Source organism: Triticum urartu, chromosome 3A (assembly GCF_056163025.1).
Source record: "Triticum urartu cultivar PI428250 chromosome 3A, HENAU_Tu73, whole genome shotgun sequence".
In the NCBI taxonomy this organism is placed as follows: Eukaryota; Viridiplantae; Streptophyta; class Magnoliopsida; order Poales; family Poaceae; genus Triticum; species Triticum urartu.
In genome coordinates, this window is record NC_141875.1 from 704,187,068 (window position 1) to 704,210,075 (window position 23,008).

The window sequence follows — 23,008 nt, forward strand, 5'->3', positions numbered from 1 at the left end:
GCCCCGTATCTTCATCACATGGGTGTGGCACAACGAAGCATCATAGGTAAAACCAACAACATCAGATTCACTTAAAACTTGTTTTCTCCAAACTTGTTCCTTCAAACCAGTTGCTGCAAGAGCTGGTAGGTTGTTGGATTTCTTCCATGTGATACCTACGTTCAACCAACAACAACGGGGATGCAAGCATAGTTGTGTCAACATGGTAATATACGCATAGCAGAGCTTATAACTTATTTAGCCCAGGCATGATAACTTTTGACCCAAAAAAAAAGTATTCAAAACATGCCAACATGGTATCTAGTTTGGAAGGCTCGCCGTGGAGGATTTTTTTTGTGAAAACAGATTTTGGATGGAACAGGTGATTCGAGCTACAAACATTTTGAATTTTCAAAATAAAGAAAATCTACGATGACATTAGTTTTTTTTTGCACTTTTAGTGCATTTGCACGTGTGGAGAAAGTCGGAAGAAGTCACTTTTATTCCCGGAATTTGCCTATTTAAACATTGTGGCAACTTATATAGCATAGACGTGATAACTTGCATACCCTAAGCATGGTAACTTTTTACCCGAGAAAAAGTCTTCAAAATATACCAACATGAAATCTAGTTTCAAAGGTCTCGTCGTGACAAATCTTTTATGTGAAGACAATTTTTCCATCAAAACGATGGTTTGAGCTACAAAACATTTTGAATTTTGAAATTGGTGGAATATTTTGCTGATGTCAGCAATTTGAGCTACAAAACATCGAAACATGTTTGGAGGCATACGCATGCAGCATGTGCTCGTTCCTTTGTCCACGTCGGCCACTTTAAAGGAAGAACTCGCGAGCGGGATGAATCGAAGGGATTTACAAATTGTTCGGATATGTCGCTTATAAACATAGGGTAACGTTTGAACGTTATCACTGTCCTGTTTAAAAACTGAGGGAGTAGATATTTAACCAAGATAGATTAGCCTTCCATCCTGCTATTTTCACTGTAGAGCTGGGCTATAAACCACAGTATGTGATGTGATCCCTGATCGAAGGTTCGGATGCTGAAGCAAGCAAATAACACCACACCCGCAAACCTGGACTCAGATTTGGCAAAAGCTGGATTCACATTTGGCATCTTCCAGCTCCAAAGCAAAATCAAAATGCTTGTTGGTGTATCATGTGATTTAGTCATCTCAGCTGTTTAGCTTGTTGGTGTACCTCTTCCTCTCAAAATTCAACGAGTCTGACTCCTTTTACCCGGAACAGAGCAAGTTCAGTAGAAGCAGCAGCAGTACTCGTATTGGGCAGAGGAGAGCCGTCCGATGTGTTGTGTGCGGTGGATATGGGCCGGCTCCAAGCAGAGGAGAGGATGTCGCCGTGGAACAAAATGAGATGAGAGGCATTGCATTGGGTGGTGCTCTGCTGCTCGCCGGCATGGCGCTGGGTCTGGGATGCACCACGTCGCCCGCCAGCCAGCCACCCGACCCGAGCCATGTCCCTCCCTCCCAGCGCAGGTGGCCGAATCCAAATTCCAATCCAGCCCGCCTCATGCCGCCTCTTCCCCTTTCCACCGCTCCGCTGCCCCGTGCTTCTTGCCATGGCCGCCGCCTCGCCCTCACGCCGCCGGTGTGCCGCCGCGGCCTCGTGCGCGTCAGGGCGTCGGGGGATAAAGCCCAGCCGCCGCCCTCCAGAACCCAGATGATCATGGACAAGATTTCCTCAGCCGGCGACGAGGTCGGCGGCGCCGGCGGGGCCTACTCATACGACGCGCTCAAAAGGCTGGACCAAATCTGCTCCAGCATATGCTCAGCTCCCCTAGAAGTTTCCTCCTCCTCCAAAGCCCCTCCGCAAATCGTCACCCGCGTCCAAGGCCCGGCACCGGCGGCGGCTGCCGACCTCGGCGCGGAGACCTTCGACGTGCTGGTGTGCGGCGGCACGCTGGGCATCTTCATAGCCACCGCGCTCAGCTACAGAGGCCTCCGAGTCGGGATCGTCGAGAGGGGCGCCGTCAAAGGGAGGGAGCAGGAGTGGAACATCTCCAGGAAGGAGCTCATGGAGATCGTGCAGGTCGGCATCCTCTCGGAGGCCGAGGCCGAGCAGGTGGTCACCAGCGATTTCAACCCCAACCGATGCGGCTTCGAGGGTAAAGGCGAGATATGGGTGGAGGACATCCTTCACCTCGGGATTTCGCCGGCGAAGCTCGTGGAGATCATGAAAGGCAGATTCATTTCCTCAGGAGGAGAAATCTTTGAGGGGAAAAGCGTGTCGAGCATTTCGGTTCACGATGATCTTGCGGTGCTGCAACTGAGTGACGGTGATCGTCTGCGTTGCCGGCTCGTCGTCGATGCCATGGGCAACTTCTCCCCGATCGTGCGGCAGATCCGCTCCGGCAGGAGACCGGACGGACTGTGCCTTGTTGTCGGTGCCTGTGCTCGTGGGTTTGAGAAGAACACAACGAGTGATGTTATCTTCAGTAGCTCGTCAGTGAAGAGTGTTGGTGGAGATTCAGGAGGATCAGTGCAGCTCTTCTGGGAGGCATTTCCTGCCGGCTCCGGTCCGACTGATCGTACCACATACATGTTCACATATGTCGATCCGCAGTTCGGGTGCCCGAAGCTGGAAGAGCTCTTGGAGATGTTCTGGGATCTCATGCCTGGTTACCAGGATACAGTTCTTGACAACTTGGACATAAGGAGAGTCATATATGGGATCTTCCCGACTTACCGGGACAGCCCGTTGCCGGCCGCATTCGACCGGATCTTACAGGTCGGCGACGCCAGTGGGATCCAGTCACCCGTTTCATTCGGAGGGTTTGGGAGCCTGACAAGGCACCTCGGCCGACTGTCCAACGGCGTGTACGAAGCGGTTTCAGGAGATTTCCTGGATGCACAGAGTTTGAAGCTGTTAAACCCTTACATGCCGAACCTAAGCGCATCATGGCTGTTCCAAAGAGCAATGTCGACGAGGCCGGGGACTGACATCTCGCCGACATTTATCAATGAGCTTCTCTTTGCTAATTTCCAGTCGATGCAGAAACTTGGGGACTCGGTGCTACGCCCATTTCTCCAGGATGTGATACAGTTTGGACCCCTGGTGAAAACGTTGGGCCTGGTCATGATCAGCCGACCGCAGATTTTGCCTGAAATATTCAGGCAGGTTGGAGTTGGGGTCATCCTCAACTGGTCTGGCCACTTTGTGATGCTTGGTTACTACACCTTCCTTTCCAGCTTTCTCGGTCCGGCTGTTCGGCCCTGGGTTGAATCTTTGGCGCCGAGGGATAGATATCAATGGGAGCGGTATCTTGAAGCGTGGGAGTATGGAGCTGGCTTAGACTATCGCCAAGAGGAATGAAGAAGCTCCGGCCATTAAAAAGGAAGGAAAATACCATACTTACTTCCTTGGCAGAAAAACAGGGGAATTTGCTCGCTGGTTGGGACGATGATCAAGTCTCTTATTACTATGCTCCCCTTGAGAGATACACTTGCTGGGCTGAAGAACTGACTGAGGTGCTGCAATAATAAATAATAAAGTTTGTATATACCGTTCTGCATTGGGTTCATGCTGGTTGCATTTTCAAAAGCTGTGTCTGAAGCCGACGGTGCAGCCAGGACTAGAATTCTGAACCTCAGAAGCTGTGTCTGAAGCCAACTTTGAAGCTGTGTCTGAGGACTACTGGAATTCTGAAGCTCCTCTACATTGTGAGCTTCAGACTGAAGCTGAGAGCTGCCACTTTTAACTGACGCTCCTGATCATTGACAGCGCTTTGTATCCTACTCCCTCCGTTCCAAATTACTCGTCGCAGAAATGGATGTATCTAGAACTAAAATACATCTAGATACATCCATACTTACGACAACTAATTCAGAACGGAGGGAGTACTTTTGTGTTTGGGTCATCATATGTTTATAAGATTGCTATCATGTTTATAGAGTGTATGCTGGAAAATGCTTCTGTTGGCATTTTCTACAGGGAACTTATATCTGATACGCTTTTCTGGGTTGAAGAGCTGAGGTGCTGCAATAACAATAATCAAGTTTGTTATTACTTTGCTCCCCGAATAGGGAGGTGCTGCACAACACAATGCGGTTTCACAGAGCTGGGGTGATGTCTGTAATAATCAAGTCTGTTGTTACTAGTATGCTCCTGTTGTATGGAACGGTAACCACTGTGTTTTGGAATGGAAAATAATGATATTTATCATTCGAAAATATATATTACATTCTGCTTGGACCATGATGAATGGGTGGATATGAAATGTGGGATGCTTTGTGGATCCTTACCTGTCCTTTGGATGTTATGTTATATTTCTCCGTCAGAGATGGTGCTGAGGAGGCTGGGATAGTAAACCTGCAATGCAGTATGCATTTTGTTATGTTCTGGAGTTTAAGGGAGAGGCTACTGAAATTTGAAAGCTGTTCGGCCGTGCACTGTGGTCTGTGCTTTATCTACAAAGCGGGACGAGAGCCTGTTTCGTGAAATTTGAAAGTTGTTCGTTTTGTTTTTCAACTCTGGGTGAGTAGATGCACGTGCAGTCAGGCTGGGCACATTTGCAGAAGCTCTGTCTGAAATCAATATTAGGAAACGATGCAGCAGCGAGAACTGGAAATCTGAAGTCCATTCTGGATCCGAAATGGAACTATGTTCATTCACGATCCTGATTGCCGATGGGACCGACATGCTGTCACGCAGTTGGTCGGCCGGGCCCACGAGAGGAACACTCTCGCAAATTATGATGTAAGTAATCATAGTCAAACCTCAACTTGTGCTTAAATAAGTGTTACTAGTAGTAGTACTTAGTCGTTCCCTATTCAAATTTCCAAGAGCTATCATCTAGTTCCCGGTCAAACTCTTTGAAACCAAGTCACCTGTCTTTGCAAATTGCAAGTGTGCCTTATATGCATACCCAGTCACACGTCTTGATCTAGCTTCATTCTCCCTCAGCTCCATCCAATAAGTCAGCATTATGGCCACCGCCGGGACGAAGCCATCAACCATGCGCGCTGTCCAGACTCCAGTACAGCGGATACGGTGGCGGTGCCGCAGCACTCAAGGTCAGCTCTTGTTTCCGTCTTAATGAACATCAGAATGCATGATTTTTGTAGTGTTTACAAGTGAAACCATATGCAGCTTCATGCGAAGTTTGCAGCTAGTTGCAAGAGATCTGTAGCTTCAAAAGTTCAAATAGATCCTAAAACTTGTTGATGAATACTACCGAGTTTAATGATTCGGAGCCATGCAAACCTTTTGCCCTGGAAAGGGAGATAGAGTTAGAAGTTTTCTCAATCAAGAGCCATGACTTAGAATTTAGGACCTGTGAATGCAGTTGACTTCTCAAGATTAGGTACGACGTATGCGAGTGAAATGAAGGTTGACTTGGTTTTATTTCAGTACGTGGATATCCCTGTCCCTTCACCGAAGAAAGATTGAAGCAGCAAGTATAAATCCAGCGGATTGGAATATCCAGAAAGGCTTGCTACGTCCTTTCGTTCCTAAGTTCCCGTTTATTCCAGGTATTCACATATAAATTTCCGGATTTTCAAAAATAGATTACTTCACTAGTAGAAAAAGGGTCAAACGTGAAGCACATTAGTGCCGGTTTGAATTTGAGCCGGCACTAATGTGTACATTAGTGCCGGTTCCAACGGCTAGCCGGCCTGCTCTCATTAGTACCGGTTCATGGCGAACCTTTAGCACCGGTTCGTGCCACGAACCGGTACTAAAGTGAGTGGTGGCAGGATGTTGTCAGTCCGGGACCCCTCCAGCACCTTTAGTACCGGGTCGTATCACGAACCGGTACTAAAAGTCGTCCTACATAGACTCTTCGTCCACCCGAGCTCGCTCTGTTCTTCCCCTTTCCCCTCTCCTCTCTATTCTTTCCCCTCTTCCTCTCAAGCTCATCACACATTTTGCCCAAGATTTGAAGGCCCCCATCCATTCAAATGATCACAAAGGTTAGCAACTCTTTCCTTTCATCTCTCATTGCTAGATTAGCTCGTGCAATACTTTATATAGTGATTGATTTTTGAGTTTAGTAATTTGGGAGGAATTATATATATGTGCTAGTATTTGATTTATATGCAATTTGAGGTCAAAAATAACACTTAGTTTTGCATATGTAGGTGTGGTTTACTTAGTACCTTCTAAATCTCCGTCGTAACCACCATCGATCGCTCGCAACGTCCCGTCGCCGGCACCACCTTGTGGTGAGCCTCTTGTTCATGAAGTTTTATATAAAAAATGATGTTTGTGTGATTTGGATATATAGTTACTCGTATAATTATCTTACCCATACGTTGTTTGTTATGCATAGTGCCATGGTTTTGATATCCGTCCCCGTCGGCCCTCGTCCGGGTTATGATTCAGATGTGGTATATTCTCTTTTAAAACTATTCGTTGCATTTCGTGTTTATGACAAATTATGCCCATCAAGTTGACATAGATATTTGTATGTAGGAGGTAGTTGAACCCGAAATTCCAACCGACCCTATTGTCGAGAGGTTAAATTTAGTTGAAAGAGAAAACGAGGATTTGAAGGAAAAATTAAAAAGAATTGAGGGGGAGAAGATGGAATTGGAGTTGCATGTTGCCGATGTCGTCGATGATCACAAAATTAAGATGGAGAAAATGCGCTTGAAGATTAGAAAGATTAGAAAATATGCCATTCATAGTGAGGCTTGGTATCATTATGCTGTTGGATCAATTGTTACCTTAGTTGCGATCTTGATCGCATTTGCTGTTGCATTTAAATTCTTTAGCTAGAGAGTTATTTGTTTGTTGCATTGAAGTGTTGTATGCTCTTTATTTATGAACTTTATGTATTGTATTAATTTGATATTTTTGGTGCTGTGTATTGAAGATGAGCCGGCAATGGATGTACGATGACCGATGCTCTCCCGAGTTCATTAATGGCGTGCGTACTTTTCTGCTTGCGGCTGAGGCAAACAAGCAAGCGGATGGTTTTATGCATTGTCCATGTGCTGGCTGTAAGAATGGTCGCAATTACTCTACGTCAAGAACCATTCACGTCCACCTATTTGAATCCGGTTTCATGCCCCACTATAATGTTTGGACCAAGCATGGAGAAAGAGGGGTTATGATGGAAGAAAATGAAGAAGAAGAGGACGACGACAGCTATCCTGGCCATGGGTTCCCTGAATACGATGATATAACAATGAGGGAAGAAGCTGAGCCGGTAATGCGGGAAAAAGCTGAGCCGGCAATGCGGGAAGAAGCTGAAGAAGAGGCATCAGATGAGCCCGTTGATGATCTAGGTCGGGCCATTGTCGATGCAAAGAGAAACTGCGCAAGTGATTTGGAGAAGAAGAAGTTGTAGCGCATGTTAGAGGATCACAAAAAATTGTTGTACCCGAATTGCGAAGGTGACAAGAAAAAGCTGGGCACCACACTGGAATTGCTGCAATGGAAGGCAGAGAATGGTGTATCTGACAAGGGATTTGGAAAGTTGCTGGTAATGATAAAGGATATGCTTCCAAAGGACAACGAATTGCCTGAGAGTACGTACCAAGCAAACAAGGCTGTCTGCCCTCTAGGGTTAGAGGTGCAGAAAATACATGCATGCCCTAATGATTGCATCCTCTACCGCCGTAAGTACGAGGATTTGAACGCTTGCCCGGTATGCGGTGCATTGCGCTATAAGATCAGCCGCGATGACCCTGGTGATGTCGAGGCCGAGCGCCCCAGGAAGAAGATTCCTGCCAAGGTGATGTGGTATGCTCCTATAATACCACGGTTGAAACGTTTGTTCCAAAACAAAGAGCATGCCAAGGCGATGCGATGGCACAGAGAAGACCGTAAGAAAGACGGAAAGTTGAAAGTACCCGCTGACGGGTCGCAGTGGAGAAAAATCGAAAGAAAGTACGGGAAGGAGTTTGCAGATGACGCAAGGAACGTATGGTTTGGTCTAAGTGCAGATGGCATTAATCCTTTTGGGGAGCAGAGCAGCAACCATAGCACCTGGCCTGTGACTCTATGTTTGTATAACCTTCCTCCTTGGTTGTGCATGAAGCAGGAAGTTCATTATGATGCCAGTGCTCATCCAAGGCCCTAAGCAACCCGGCAACGACATTGATGTGTACCTAAGGCCATTAGTTGAAGAACTCTTACAGCTGTGGAATGGAACAGGTGTACGTGCGTGGGATGAGCACATGGGGGAAGAATTTGACCTAAAGGCGTTGCTGTTCGTGACCATCAATGATTGGCCTGCTCTCAGTAATCTTTCAGGACAGACAAACAAGGGATACCGCACATGCACGCACTGTTTGGACGATATCGACAGTATATATTTGGCTAATTGTAAGAAGAATGTGTACCTGGGACATCGTCGATTTCTTCCGAGCAGGCATCCCGTAAGAAAGAAAGGCAAGCATTTCTCCGGTGCGCGGATCACCGGACGAAGCCTCGCCACCGTACTGGTGCTGATGTACATGATATGGTCAAGGATTTGAAGGTGGTCTTTGGAAAGGGTCCTGGTGGACAACCTGTTCCGAATGACGCTGACGGACGCACACCCATGTGGAAGAAGAAATCTATATTTTGGGACCTGCCCTATTGGAAAGACCTAGAGGTCCGCTCCGCAATCGACGTGATGCATGTGACGAAGAATCTTTGTGTGACCCTGCTTGGCTTCTTGGACGTGTATGGGAAGACAAAAGATACACCTGAGGCACGGGAGGACCAGCAACGTATGCACGGAAAAGACGGCATACATCAGGGTCATGCAAGCTACGCTCTTACCAAAGAAGAGAAGGAAATCTTCTTTGAATGCCTTCTTAGTATTAAGGTACCGTCTGGCTTCTCATCGAATATAAAGGGAATAATAAACATGGCAGAGAAAAAGTTTCAGAACCTAAAGTCTCATGACTGCCACGTGATTATGACGCAACTGCTTCCGGTTGCATTGAGGGGGCTTCTACCGGAAAACGTTCGATTAGCCATTGTGAAGCTATGTGCATTTCTCAATGCAATCTCTCAGAAGGTAATCAATCCAGAAATCATACCAAGGTTAGAGAATGATTTGGTGCAATATCTTGTCAGTTTCGAGTTGGTGTTCCCACCATCCTTCTTCAACATCATGACGCACGTCCTAGTTCACCTATGCGAAGAGATTAACGTTTTGGGTCCTATATTTCTACACAATATGTTCCCCTTTAAGAGGTTCGTGGGAGTCTTAAAGAAATATGTTCATAACCGTGCTAGGCCAGAAGGAAGCATCTCCAAGGGCCATGAAAATGAGGAGGTCATTGAGTTTTGTATTGACTTTATTCCTGACCTTAAGCCGATTGGTGTTCCTGAATCGCAGCATAAGGACAAACTGGATGGAAAAGGCACGCTAGGAGGGGAACAAATAATATGTATGGACGGACATTCTCTCACTGAAGCACACTACACAGTTCTACAGAATTCCGCCTTGGTCGCTCCGTATATGGATGAACACAAGAATTTGCTACGCTCCAAACACCCGGAGCGGTCTGATGACTGGATTACACGTGAACAAACCAGGAGTTTCGCCAGCTGGTTGCAGACACGTACCATGCATGACACCTTTATTGAAGATGACTTGTACTTGCTGTCCCAGTTACCATCTTCGAATATAATGACTTTCAAAGGGTACGAGATAAATGATAATACATTTTACACGATCGCCCAAGATAAGAAGAGCACCAACCAAAACAGTGGTGTCCGCTTTGATGCAGAAACCAAGACAGGAAAGGAAACATATTATGGTTATATACAGGACATATGGGAACTTGACTATCGACGTGGTTTGAAGGTCCCTTTGTTTCGGTGCAAATGGGTCAATATGACACGAGGCGGGGTAACGGAAGACCCGCAGTACGAAATGACAACAGTGGATCTCAACAATCTTGTGTATGCAGACGAACCATTCGTCCTAGCCAATGATGTGGCACAGGTTTTCTATGTGAAGGACATGTCTACCAAGCCAAGAAAAAGAAAAGATAAGGAAGCGAATGCATCGTACGATGAGCCAAAGCGGCACATAGTTCTTTCTGGGAAGAGAAACATCGTGGGAGTGGATGACAAGACAGACATGTCAGAAGATTATGAAAAGTTTGATGAAATTGCTCCATTCACAGTGAATATTGACCCGAGCATCCCGTTAAAGATGAAGATTTTCCATGGTTACGGCGCAAAGGGACACACGCGAAGAAAAAGTTTCACACCCAAAGATCTGGGATGTGACCGGTTTCACTATCATCATTTTCTTCTGTGTTTCACACCCAGGAGGGAATCTCTGTAATAGTTAGGGTAGTTATGTGTTTTGGCATTTGAAACGCGAAGAAATTTTATGTGCAAACAAATTCTTTCATGCCTTTACTGATTTTTTAAAGCTAAATGACCCTGAAATTGAAAAGCATTTCAAATGAACTGAGAAAAGGTTGAAAGTTGGCATGATATCATAATTTCACCGACATAGCATGTGCAAAAAAGTAGAGAGGGTTACCGCAAAAACTGGATACACTTCGTGTACTAAATGGACAATCTCTTTCGAAGTATCAGGGTTTCGGACGAAAACTCATCCGTTACAAAAGATATTTCATTTTTTAAATAACCTAAGCATTACCAAATTGAATATAATGATAAAACACACTAATATTAAACATAAGAAAAAAGAATCACAGAACAATCTATTCTCAAAGTTAAGTTATTCACAAACTAGTGATTCATACAAATTTCAAATAAATCAGAATTTAAACTATTCAAATTTGTAAACTACCGGTACTAACAAAAAGTTTGTAATTTTTTGTACCTAAAGCAAAAATATTCACAAAGAAACTCTAAATACAGCAAAAAAAAACAACTCAAACAAAACTAAATAAAGCAAAAAAAAAGAAAGAAAAAAAGCCCACCTACTGCGCCACAGCGGCCTGCATACGACTAGAAGCCCAACCTGTTGTTGGGCCAGGATGCAGGCCTGCAAAGGCCCAGTAGGCCCACAGGGCAGCATAGAACATTTAGGCCCAGTAGGCCTGCTTTGGAGAGGAGCTCTAGGGAGCTACCACACTGGGGCTTATAAACCAGTGCGGACGCCCCTCGGCTAGCGAGGTGGGACTAAACATTTCGCATCGCACCTGCGCCAGCGCACCCCCTTTAGTGCCGGGTGGTAGCACCAACCGGTACTAAAGGGGGGGCCTTTAGTACCGGTTGGAGCCACCACCCGGCACTAAAGGGGTGCGGTTCCCGCCGCTTGGCCTGGCCAAAACAGGCCTTTAGTACCGGTTGGTGGCTCCAACCGGTACTAAAGGTCCATCCTATATAACTAAACACTTCAAAAATTTCAGTTTCTCCTCTGATTCTTCTCCTCTGCCCCGTCGCCCGCCGCCCCCGTATCCATAACCCTCGTCGCCGCCCGCGTCCCCGACGTCCCCGTCGTCACCGCCGCGCCGTCCCGGCCCGTCCCGCGTCGTCCCCGTCCCCGTCATCGCCGCCCCGTCCCCGTCGTCGCCGCGCGCCCCGGCCCGTCCCCGTCGTCGCCGCCCCGTCCCTGTCCCCGTCGTCGCCATCCCCGTCTTCGCCGCGCCCGTCGCCGTCCCCGTCGCCGCCCCCCATCGCCTCTCGCCTCGCCGGTGAGCACACACACACATATAGCATTGTTAGAAATTTTTCTTTTTTTAGTTATAGAAATAGTTAGTTATATAGCATTGTTAGAAATGTTATAGAAATGTTAGAATTGTTAGAAATTTTTCTGTTTTTTAGTTATAGAAATAGTTAGAATTGTTAGAAATTTTTCTGTTTTTTAGTTATAGAAATAGTTATAAAAAAGTTAGAAATTTTTCTTTTTTTTAGTTTTAGAAATATTAGAAATGTTATACAAATGTTAGTTATATATATAGAAATGTTATAATTTTTTTTCTGTTTTTTAGTTATAGAAATATTAGAAATGTTATAGAAATGTTAGTTATATAGCATTGTTAGAAATGTTATAGGAATGTTAGTTATATAGAAATGTTAGAAATTTTAGTTATCAAAATCCAATCATTAAAAAAATGTTACTTTTTGCGGGCATATATCTAGTATTTGTTCTCGACGATGCCCGGCCCGCATCCTCGCCGTCGACCCGTCCGCGACGACGTCCGGCTGACCCATGTCCGGGACTGGGCTCCGCCGGGCTGGCACTAGGAGGTGCTGCCTGGAGGGGCGTGCCGCTTGATGAGGAACCCGGCCCCGGGTCCCGTTGTCGACCCTGATCTTGTTTGGTGGCGTTCGCGTGGGCCAGTTTCGGTGTGGAGGGAGCCGGCCCCGCCGGAGGTGGTACGTCGCTGTGTCAGGGAGGAGGACGAGCACGTCCATCGCTACATGGTTGCGTTAGAGGGCGGCAGGTTCTCCAATACCTGGCAGTTTCTTCAGGGATCTCACTTCAGCTATGATCCTGTGAGGGTTCCTTCTCTTTGGGTGTCCACCGCCCGCGCCGCAGGAACCGCGAGTGTCCTAGATTCTTCTGTAGTATTCGATCTTTATTAGCTACCTAGCCAGTGATGTACTCGATATATAATATTCGAGACGATGTATTCGAGATTATATATTATTCACGACGATGTATTCGAGATTATATCTATTATTCGAGACGATGTATTCGAGATTATATCTATTATTCGAGATGATGTATTCGAGATTATATCTATTATTCGAGACGACGTATTCGAGATTATATTCGATGATGCTTATTATGTACTATGATTGATTCAGTTTTTCCTTATTAATTGATTGCATCCATGCATTGTAATTTGAATATATTTCTTTTGGATTAGTTAAACAAAACCTATGACGGACAATACCTGCAGAGAGGGAGAAGAGGCCTTGTTCAATATCATACGCAATCCTCGCGGGCCAGATGATGATCAGAATGAAGAAGATTATGACGGCTCCGAATATCTAAACAACACCGGGGAGGGTGATATGATATTCGATCGCGACGACCGAATTGATGAAGTCGTGAACTATGAACATGACGAAGAAAATGTTGATCTTGAAATAACAAAGACCGGCGAGGTATATATATTTATATAAGCAGGCATCTGGTGATCATCACATGTTTTAAATGACTTGAAGATATATTAACGAATCGATCTTTCTTCTTTCAGCCATCCGGATCGAGCAAATCTTCAGGCAACAGGACGAAACGAGGCCCGAACAAAAAGTTGAAGGAGGGCGTAAAGTACAATATCGAGGCAATCAGACCTAATGGCGAACAATTCACGCCTAAGAAGATTGCGGACAAGTTCGTTCGTCAGTGCGGAGTTCTTGTGAAGGACCAACTCCCGATCTCCCTTCAAGAATGGAGAGAGCCATCAAAGCCACGTCCAGGATTTACTTTTGTCGACGACAGACAAAAATAGTTGCTTTGGGAAACGCTCATGGAACATTTCACCCTACCAGATCATTTCACAAAAACAGATGTGGAGAAAGTCAAGGACGCTGCTCTTAGGAAGATGGCGGTTGCATTCAAGAACCACAAGATTCGTGAATGGGCCAAGTACGTCAACGGAGGAAGGAAGACTTCAGTATTCGAGGGAACACTAGAGAACAAAGTGCTCATTGGGACGATTTCGTGAAATTCAAGGATTCGGAATTATCTAAGGAACGGTCGAGAATAAACAAGGCCAATGCTGCAAAAAAGGATAAGTTCCATAAGCTGGGGCCAGGTGGCTATGCAGTGGGAATGCCTAAGTGGGATAAGTCTGAGAAAGAGATGCTGGATGCAGGTGTCACTCCAGAAACATTGAGCTAGACCCCGAGGTGCAGGACTTGGTTCTATGCGCATGGAGGGGAGTTGGACCCGAAGACAGGCAAAGTTTCCAAGAAGGCATGTCTGGACGGAGCCGAAGATAAGCTACTTGTTGCAATAGAAGAGGCTCGATCCGGGTTGTTCGAGCCCAACAGAGAGAACGATGAGCTTACGCGTGCCCTGGGAAATCCTGAACACCCGGGAAGAACACGAGGCATGGGCGCTATTCCGTGGTATGAGGGGTTTTCGGACTGGAACGCCGACTACAAAACCCGTGCGAGAAAGAAGATTGCGGAGGATAAGAAGAGGAAGATGGAGGAGGATCAGAGGAAGCTAGACTATGAACGCCTTCAAGGCCTAGAATCAGCGCACGCGGACTTGGCAATCAAATTCCAGCGGCAGCAGGAGCAGATCGACTCACTTAGCCAGCAAAGGGGGTCTCAGCAGCTAGCGGATGATCCACCAATGGATAGAACCGTCCCATCCATGCCGAGAAGCAGTGTGAGTTCCGCCCCGGGCGACGCATTGCTGGATAGTTACCCAGTGGATGACATCATGGAGAACACTAACTGCGAGCTACACTTCAAAATGAAGAACATATCCATGAAGGTGGCGGACGCCCTTGCTTTTACAAATCCCCCCGAGGCAACCTTCCATTGCAACCCGATTCCAGCGGGCTATGCTCGTGTCTTGGTTGATGAGGTGGTGGACCAATATTCGGGGCTAGAGCTTGACATTCCTGGAGGTGACGATGAGCACACACTAGGAGAGGCCAACCATCGTATCATCCTCTGGAGAAAGGATTGCATCATCTTTCAAAGGCCACCGACACCGTGTCATCCGACTCCTCGTTGCAGTCCGCCACCGAGTCAGCAGACTCCCGCTCCTCCAAGTCCACCAACGCGTCAGGCCATTCCTCCTCCAAGTCCGGCACAGCTTCAGGCCACTCCTCCTCCAAGTCCGGCAAAGCGTCAGGCCACTCCTCCTCCAAGTCCGGCACAGCTTCAGGCCACTCCTCCTCCAAGTCCGGCACAGCTTCAGGTCACTCCTCCTCCTCCAACTCAGCCACGTCAGCCATCTTCGCCGCCTCAGCAATCACGGAAGAGAGCCGCCTCAGCTATGGTGCGTAGCGGTACAAGTCGAGGTAGTACTGCAGGTACAGGCGGAGGCAAGCGATTTCAATATGGTCCAAGCCTCGCGCCTCTTCCGCAGAGGCCTTACGACAAGTCCGAGGAGGAAAACGTAGCCATATCGAAGGCCGAGGTGGAAGCCCATTTTGCACTGAAACCGCCACCGCCGCCAAGGGAGAAAGTGCCTGTGGAAAAGATTGACCACTTCATTCGTATGGCTAGACCACCAGCTCCCAAGCCTGTTGACACAGACTATGAGCGCCACCTCAGGAAGTTAAATCGAGCACGTCTACAGAAAGAGGCGAGCTCGAGCTCGAGCAAATCAGCTGGCAAAAAATGCGGTAAAACCGTTCCCCAGCTGGGAGAACAGGCGGCGCAATCAATCCCCCCGCTTGTTGTGCCAACAACACATGAGAGTAGGCGCTCCCAATATTATTGTGGGCAAACCGTTAACGTTCCTGGGCTGGGCGATGTGGTAATAACCGAGGAGCATATTGCGCAGGCTGAATCGATCGGGATCACTGTTGGACAACACCTCGATATCGAGACCATGTCTCCGACTAGAGAGGAGGAAATAAAACGGAAATATGCCCGGGGCCAACCTTTGGTCGAGCCAAAGGAGGTCAATAAGCTCCCAACGAGAATGTATGCATTGCATCAATGGTACATGGACATTACCAAGATTTCCAATCGAGAGTCCCTCATGGTGAATGTCAACAAGGAGCATTACTACCATAAGAAAGCTGTGACCGTTGAGTATTCAGAACTTTTTCAGCTATACAATAAAGACGCACTCGACAAATCTATCGTCAGTTGCTATTGTCTGTAAGTGATTTTTTTCTGTAATTTAAGTCTCAAGCTAGCTGATCATTTTGATCAATCATTACCTGTAATTATCCTCACTATATTCTTTTCTGTGGTATTATGCAGGATGAAGATTTATGAAATGAAAAAAGATGGACGCTATGGCATTGGGTTCGTTGACCCAAATACCATTAATGAATACACATGGAAAATAGATCCATATCACGCAAAATGTGTAGAGGAAAGCATGCTACAGTTCTTCAAGGAACTCAAATACAATGAAGATATACTACTTCCTTACAACTTCCAGTGAGTCACACTGTCTTGTACTACAAATTCTGTTTTTCCCTACTAGCTATAGCTACATGTTTTTGCTTACATATATATGCCCGCTTAATTAAGACATGCAAACGTGTGGGCATGCAGATTTCACTGGATCTTGTTAATCATTAAAGTTGATGAAGGCATAGTTGAAGTACTAGACTCGCTACTTAAGAAAGCAAGTGACTACAGCATCGTGAAGGGGATGGTCAACAGGTAATTTCAATCATTATTAACTATATCTCGGCCTATTTAATTAGTTCGTCATTTCCTGATAACAACTATTTAATAACCCATTTATTCATTTTCTTTGTCGGCGGGCAGGGCTTGGGCAAAGTTCATCAGGGTCACTCCAGGCCCATGGAAACAAAGTCTGAAATGGTATCGACCCAAGGTAAGTAATTAAGTAGTACTAGCTAGCTGCCATCTCTTTAATTATCATGATTGATTAATTATTATCTGATCAAAATTCCATTCTCGTAAAGGCCCTGAAGCAGGCGCCGGGGAATGATCTATGTGCATACTACGTTTGCGAGAACATTCGCATGATGGCGTCCGAAAGGAGCAAATCTCAAAGACAGGAGTGGGTACGATATCGATTGTCAAAACACTATTCACAATTTTTACACCATTATCGACATCTAGTCACACAACTAATACACATGCATATTGATCTCCTTCTTAATAGTTTAAAGAGGTGCGGGACAAGCTCCTAGCACATGACCGCATAGAAGCAATTCAAGAGGAAATAGCGGGATTTTTGCTCGACCAGGTCATAGATCCCAAAGGAGAATACTATTACCCGCTACCGCCCCCATGAACCACTTCCAATTGTTATCGTGCTCCGAAGGAACCAATTAGCTAGGCTAATGCCACTGGCTCCGAAGGCACCAATTAGGAGAAATTATATATATATATATACATGTGTGTATATATGTGTGAATTAATTAATGGTGGTTGTGAGACATTCGATGATATATATATATATATATTTATATATTATGATCGGTTGTACTAGAAATTTATTTATATATATGCATAACATGTACAATATGTAGTATCGTAAAATACCAGCAAACGAAAAAGAATTAAATGGAAAACACAAAATTAAATGAAAAAGAAATCATAAACCCAACCCCCCCCCCCACATTTTAATACCGGTTGGTGACACCAACCGGTACTAAAGGGCTCCCTGCCCCCGAAGCTGGCTCGTGCCACGTGGTTGCCCTTTAGCACCGGTTCGTGCTGAACCGGTACTAAAGTGGGGGGCCTTTAGTGCCTACATTTTAGTGCCGGTTACCAAACCGACACTAAAGGGCCTTACGAACCGGTGCTATTGCCCGGTTCTGCACTAGTGCTTGTATGCCAGACTTTCGCTTTTGTGGTGAGAATATTTCCCATAGACTTGATTGCAATTCGTTACGGAATGGTTTAGCTAAGAGGGGGGGTGGGGGGTCGTATGAGACAACATGAGAGTTAAGGGGGAAAAAGACCCGGTCTCATTTATAGTAATTCATGACTGGTCAAATCTTTGCAATGGTATTACATTTTTCTTTTTGGCACGTACCATATCTAATTTTGTTGGTAATAACAAAATGAAAGATTTGTGTATACTTTGTTATCATGAAATGGCAATCTAACCACTCATTTCCCTGCCTACCAATGAAACAGTAACCGATGTTGCTGGAGAGGTTGTTGAGGTAGGCCCTGCGGTTACAGAATTGAAAGTCGGTGACAAAGTTGTGTCCAAATTAGTCTTCTAGGTAATTCAGAAAGTTCCAATTTTAACAATTCATTTTATGTTATTGTACATATCGATCATTCATGACACAAGGTATGTAATTACAGAAATCTGGTGGCCTCGCTGAGTACGTTGCAGCATCCGAGAGCATCTCTGTCGCCCGCCCTGCCGGAATTAGGGATGGCAATGGGTACCCATTACCCGCGTACCCTGTGGGTAAAAACCCTATTAGGGTAAGGGTATGGGACAAAAAATTACCCATGGGTACTTAAATGGGAAAATATCATACCCATCGGGTAGAGAGGGTACGGGTATGAGATCGTATAACCCATGCCCGTGTACCCATGTACCCATCTAAAATGTTAACATGTGGGTTTCCGTTAATATCCCAATGTATTGATTTCCCCTCTTAATCACGCTAGGTAAAAACTCTAATGTGTATTCAAATTATCTCTATAATTTATCATGATTTTGTGAACTTAAAGTGTATGCATATGTGTTGTTATTTATGATTATGTGTTGTTATTTATCATTTTTATATGTCACTTTATAGGAAAGTATTGTTGTTTATGAGAATATGTTGTTGTACATTGTTGTTTAAAATGTGTTGCTATTAATAATTTATGATTATATGTTACCTTTTACAACTACTTTCTACTCAATTGATGTGCTGTAAACACGGGTATTTTTACCCACGGGTATCCATATACCCTGTTGGGTGACGGGTATGGGAAAAAATTGTACCCTTGACGGATATGGGTATGGGTGATGGGTAAACTCAGGGCGGACAGGTAAGGGTATGGGGTAGCTCCACCCGTACCCATACCCGGCGGGTGCCATCCTTAGCCGGAATATCCGCTGCTGATGCCACAGGGCTGCCCCTCGCCGGCTTCACTGCTCTGCAGGCCCTGAGGGCCATTGGGACCAAGTTTGACGGCACCGGCAGCGGCGGCAACATCCTGATCACCGCAGCATCAGGTGGCATCGGCACTTATGCTGTTCAGCTGGCCAAGCTCGGAAACCACAACGTCACAGCCACCTGTGGTGCGCGCAACCTGGAGGTTGACGCGAACATCGGTGCCGATGAGGTGCTTGACTACAAGACCCCGGAAGGTGCAGCACTGAAAAGTTCTTTGGGCAAGAAGTACGACTACATTGTGAACATCACGAGCGATGGCAAGTCGTCGGCCTTCAAGCCGGCCCTCAACTGCCCTGGCAGAGTTGTCGACATAGCTTCCAACTTTTGGAACTTCGTCACATCAATTCTGACATTTTTCTCCAAGAAAAAGCTATCCATTATGATCGTGTCGATGGAGAAGGAGGACTTGAGGTTCCTGCTTGACCTGATGTAGGAAGGGAAGCTCAAGACAGTCGTCGACTCACGGTACCCTTTTGAGATGGTAGCTGATGCGTGGGAGAATAGCATGAGCGGGCACGCAACAGGAAAGGTCATTATTGAGATGTGAAATTCATGCATATGATCCTTTATTGCAAACTAGAGTATTAGCAAACGCATCCACAATAAACGTTTTAATCATCTACTCCTTCTGCCTCAAAATATAAGACGTTTTTTGACACTGTTCAGTGTTAGAAATATGAGCAATTTACCAAATGATTTTGTTAATAGAAATATTAAATAAAACATGACTAATATAACATGGATAAAAGTAGTCATGCGATCTGACAGAGAGAAGGTAAATAACATCTTCATATATGAACCACAACCAAACATGTCTAAAGCAGATAATAGAACAGGTTGCATAAATGGCGTAGAACGTAACATATGTAGGACAGACACTAGAGCAAAGAACAGCGAGAGGACCTCTAACAGAAAGAGCAAGAACACGTATGGGACAGCAGCAGCAGTAGCACTGGACTTGGGGTCGGTGTCCTCGCCAGCCATGTCGTCGAGAAGGTTGTCGGCGTCAGGGAAGAAATCATCATCGGGGAAGTAGTCGTCGGAGTCCGGGGCGTCCGTGACGAAGAAGTCAGTAGTCGCGCTGAGCAGTCCCCAAAAACCTTATCACCCTTCTCCCGTACAAGACTCAAAAGGTGCGGTTCCGGAGGCCTGCTATCCCGACCTGCGGTGCATGCCGCAAGCCGGGATGGGGAAGAACGTAGCAGCAGCGCAGTGCTCAGGAACTTGTGGCGAGAGAAAGAAGAGATTCTGGTGTGTCTCTCTGAGAGGAGCGACCTCCCTTTTATAGGCGCAAGAGAAGGAGACGAGAGGCTGTGCTGGGAGCTGAAGAGAACGAGGGAGACGAAACGAAAAGGCAGCAGGCGAAGAGGTGCGCCGTTCGTATGCAATCTCCACTACGGCAAAACGTTTCAGCTTCCGCGTGACCTTTCGTATACACGTCGTGCGTGGCAAAAATTTAGACATTGGCTCATTCCCGCAACCCGCGGCGCGTCGTGATGAGGCGAGGCGAGGCGTGGCGAGGCGGAGGAGGAGCACACATGGATGTCCCTCTTGTTCTCATCCTCATACATGTGGAGAAAGAGCCTCCCTTATAAAAAGGTCCAACTCCCTCTAAACTAGCAATGTGGGACTAAACTTTAGTTCCACCTCTTGCCTTGCATGAATGGGCTGTGTGGGCCTCTAGGATTTATTAGGAATTTCTAAAACTGCTATTGGGCTAGGCCCAAAATAGACAAAATTTCAGCATTCGATGCCAAAAACGTCTTATATTTAAGGGAGAAGGGGTATTACTTTATCTTGTAAAAGTCCACATGGTGTAACAGCACATTTAGTCTAGAAGTCATGTAATGTTAATCAATATTTATTATTACTATCATAGTTTTTTTCTTCTTCCATTGTAATAAAAAATATCAAACAAAACCTAAAGAACACAATAAATTTTAGGCATGAAGTTTAGCTTACTAGACCCAATTTATTTACTATAGAACTTGTATTAGAGTTTACATCAACCACCTATCCTTCGATTTAGTAAAGTTTCATGATCGGACTATTTGTCAACAATTTATTCGCGTATGGGTGCAATATTGGCCCATCCACTCATTGGCCCATCCACTCTGACATTAACATTTCCCTCCAATAATGTTAGTTATATGCACTAGAGGCAATCACAAAGATCATTATATTTCATTGCATCCTTGATTTATTAAATATTCATTGAATAATGTAATTTGTATTAAATGGGAAAGTATGTGATATTCTAAAGTAATCCCTCGGAAACTGATAAAGCATATATGAGAGTTATTTACCCAAAACCACCACACTTGGGGCTAGGGTAACCGGTCAGTACCACATTTAAGCCATATCACAAAAAACCACCAACTCTGGGACTAATCGGTACCGCGGAGCACTGACTGGCCATTTTAGCCGCGGAAACAGCGAAACCGACATGTCAGGCCCACCTGTCGGGTCGACGTGGCGCGGGCTGATGGACGCCGTTAGACGGAGGGGGGCAGCCATTTCCGCGCCCGTGTATTAGTGGGCCGTGAGGGTCGCTGGTCGGACCAGACCGCACCAGAGCACATCCGACCCCTCTGTCTCGACCTTGACGACCGCCGCCGCCGTCCGCCGGTCCGCCATGGTTTCTTGGAGCGAGGGGTCAAGCTCTTCTTCTTCGGACGACGAGTCAGTGACTAGCCAGGTACGTTCATTTGGGGATTCCAACATTTAGGGTTAGGGTTCTTGAGTTGGGGATTTCTTACCAAGACGCTGATTTCTTCAATCTCTTTGGTTTTAAGCTTCCTAGGATTATCCCATGCTATGAATGGAGTGGCATTGCTCATGAGCTCTCCTCTCACTGTCTGCATCGCGAGCCTTGCCTCAGTCTAGTAGCATTTGAATCTACGGACACTGGCCGACGTTTTCTTGCTTGCGCTGAGGAGAAGGTATGTTGGTTAGTACTGTATTTAGTTAACCTTAGTTAGTTTTTGCTCCATTCAAATGCCAGAAGGAAATTTTGCTCTGCTTATTAGTGTGAACAATTGTCAATGCCCATAGTTGGATTTAATTATGCTCTGACAGTAGTAAATTATGCTATGCCAGTGTAATTTGCTCCAAATAATTACGTAGTGTACAACATTGTTAGTGCCAGTAGGAAATTATGCTATGGCAGTGTAATTTGCTCAAATAATTAAGTAGTGTACAACATTGTTAGTGCCAGCACTAAATTTTGTATTTATTAATGACAACATATATTTATTTTATATGCTGTTAAAAGTGACAAAAATTTCTTATTGACAACACATATTAATTTGATAGGCTTTCTTAATTGTTTGTGCATTTAAATGAACACAATTTCTTACTGAGAACATCTCTTGTGTAGTATGATTGACAATATTTTTTCTGAATTATAGGCTGAACTAAAGTGCAACTATCTGGAATGGATAGACCCTGAGTGGTCAGTGGCTTTGCAGTTCTGCCTAACTGAATTGTGGGGCATGTATGACAAAGAAATCAATGACAGGCTGAGAGACAATGTTCAGCTTGGTGAACAGAATTACAAAGTAGTTGGAGAAAAGAGGAAGATAGAAGAAGAGCTGAGATTTTTCAAACTTGATTTTGCAAAAATGGTTGCTGACAAGGAGGATGCTATTACCGAGCTGGGCAATACTAGGTTGGCTCTCAATGATCTGAAAGAGGAGATGGAGAAGAAGAAGCTGGCAGACCATGGTTGCACAAACCTACATCAGTTACTCAGGGCAAAGGCAGAGAAGTAGAGGGACAAGCTTGTGGTAGAGAGAGACCAAGTGCTCACAGAGAGAGACCAACTAAAGGAAGAGAAGAAAAAGCTAGAGTACATCATCTCTGATTTGCTGAAACAGAAGCATGGCTACAAGGACAAGATCAAGAAGTTGAAGGAGATCTGTGATGAATTTTAATTATGTAATGTGGCATTGTACTGGTGTAGTTGTGCTCTATTGCACTGAATAATCAACCCTACTAGAAGTGCACTGTACTGTTGTAATGGTTACATTTGTACTGAATTATGCAGTTTATCTGCAAGTCTAGAATTTGAACTTATGGCATGAATTTGAACTTAATTTGTAGTGCTATCTCCTGTATCATATTGAGTACTCTATTATATTTACTTCACTCCAGGTGAAACTGGTGTGATAGTCAAATTATTGTGCACAGAAAAATTTGAAATACCAGTAACTTATGGAATGAGTATACCAGGAACTTTCTGGCATTATTATTATGCACATAATGTGATGATCAGGGAGTGCAAACAACATAGCAGTACAGAGTAAATGTAGCAGTGCAAGCACATAATTATAGATAGGTACATGATGA

The 23,008-nt window shown here is 45.4% G+C and overlaps 1 protein-coding gene and 2 pseudogenes across 1 annotated transcript; all 3 read left to right on the forward strand.

Moving 5' to 3' along the window:
• Positions 1 to 1,360: 1,360 nt before the first annotated feature.
• Positions 1,361 to 4,188, forward strand: LOC125528100 (Lycopene beta/epsilon cyclase protein). The gene has a single exon (XM_048692610.2). The coding sequence runs from the start codon at positions 1,371 to 1,373 to the stop codon at positions 3,327 to 3,329; it is 1,959 nt and encodes a 652-aa protein (XP_048548567.2). The 5' UTR covers positions 1,361 to 1,370; the 3' UTR covers positions 3,330 to 4,188.
• A 753-nt stretch (positions 4,189 to 4,941) lies between these two features.
• LOC125528101 (chloroplast envelope quinone oxidoreductase homolog) lies at positions 4,942 to 19,205 on the forward strand (annotated as a pseudogene).
• Positions 19,206 to 21,293: 2,088 nt separating this feature from the next.
• Positions 21,294 to 22,621, forward strand: LOC147981899 (uncharacterized; annotated as a pseudogene).
• Positions 22,622 to 23,008: the final 387 nt, after the last annotated feature.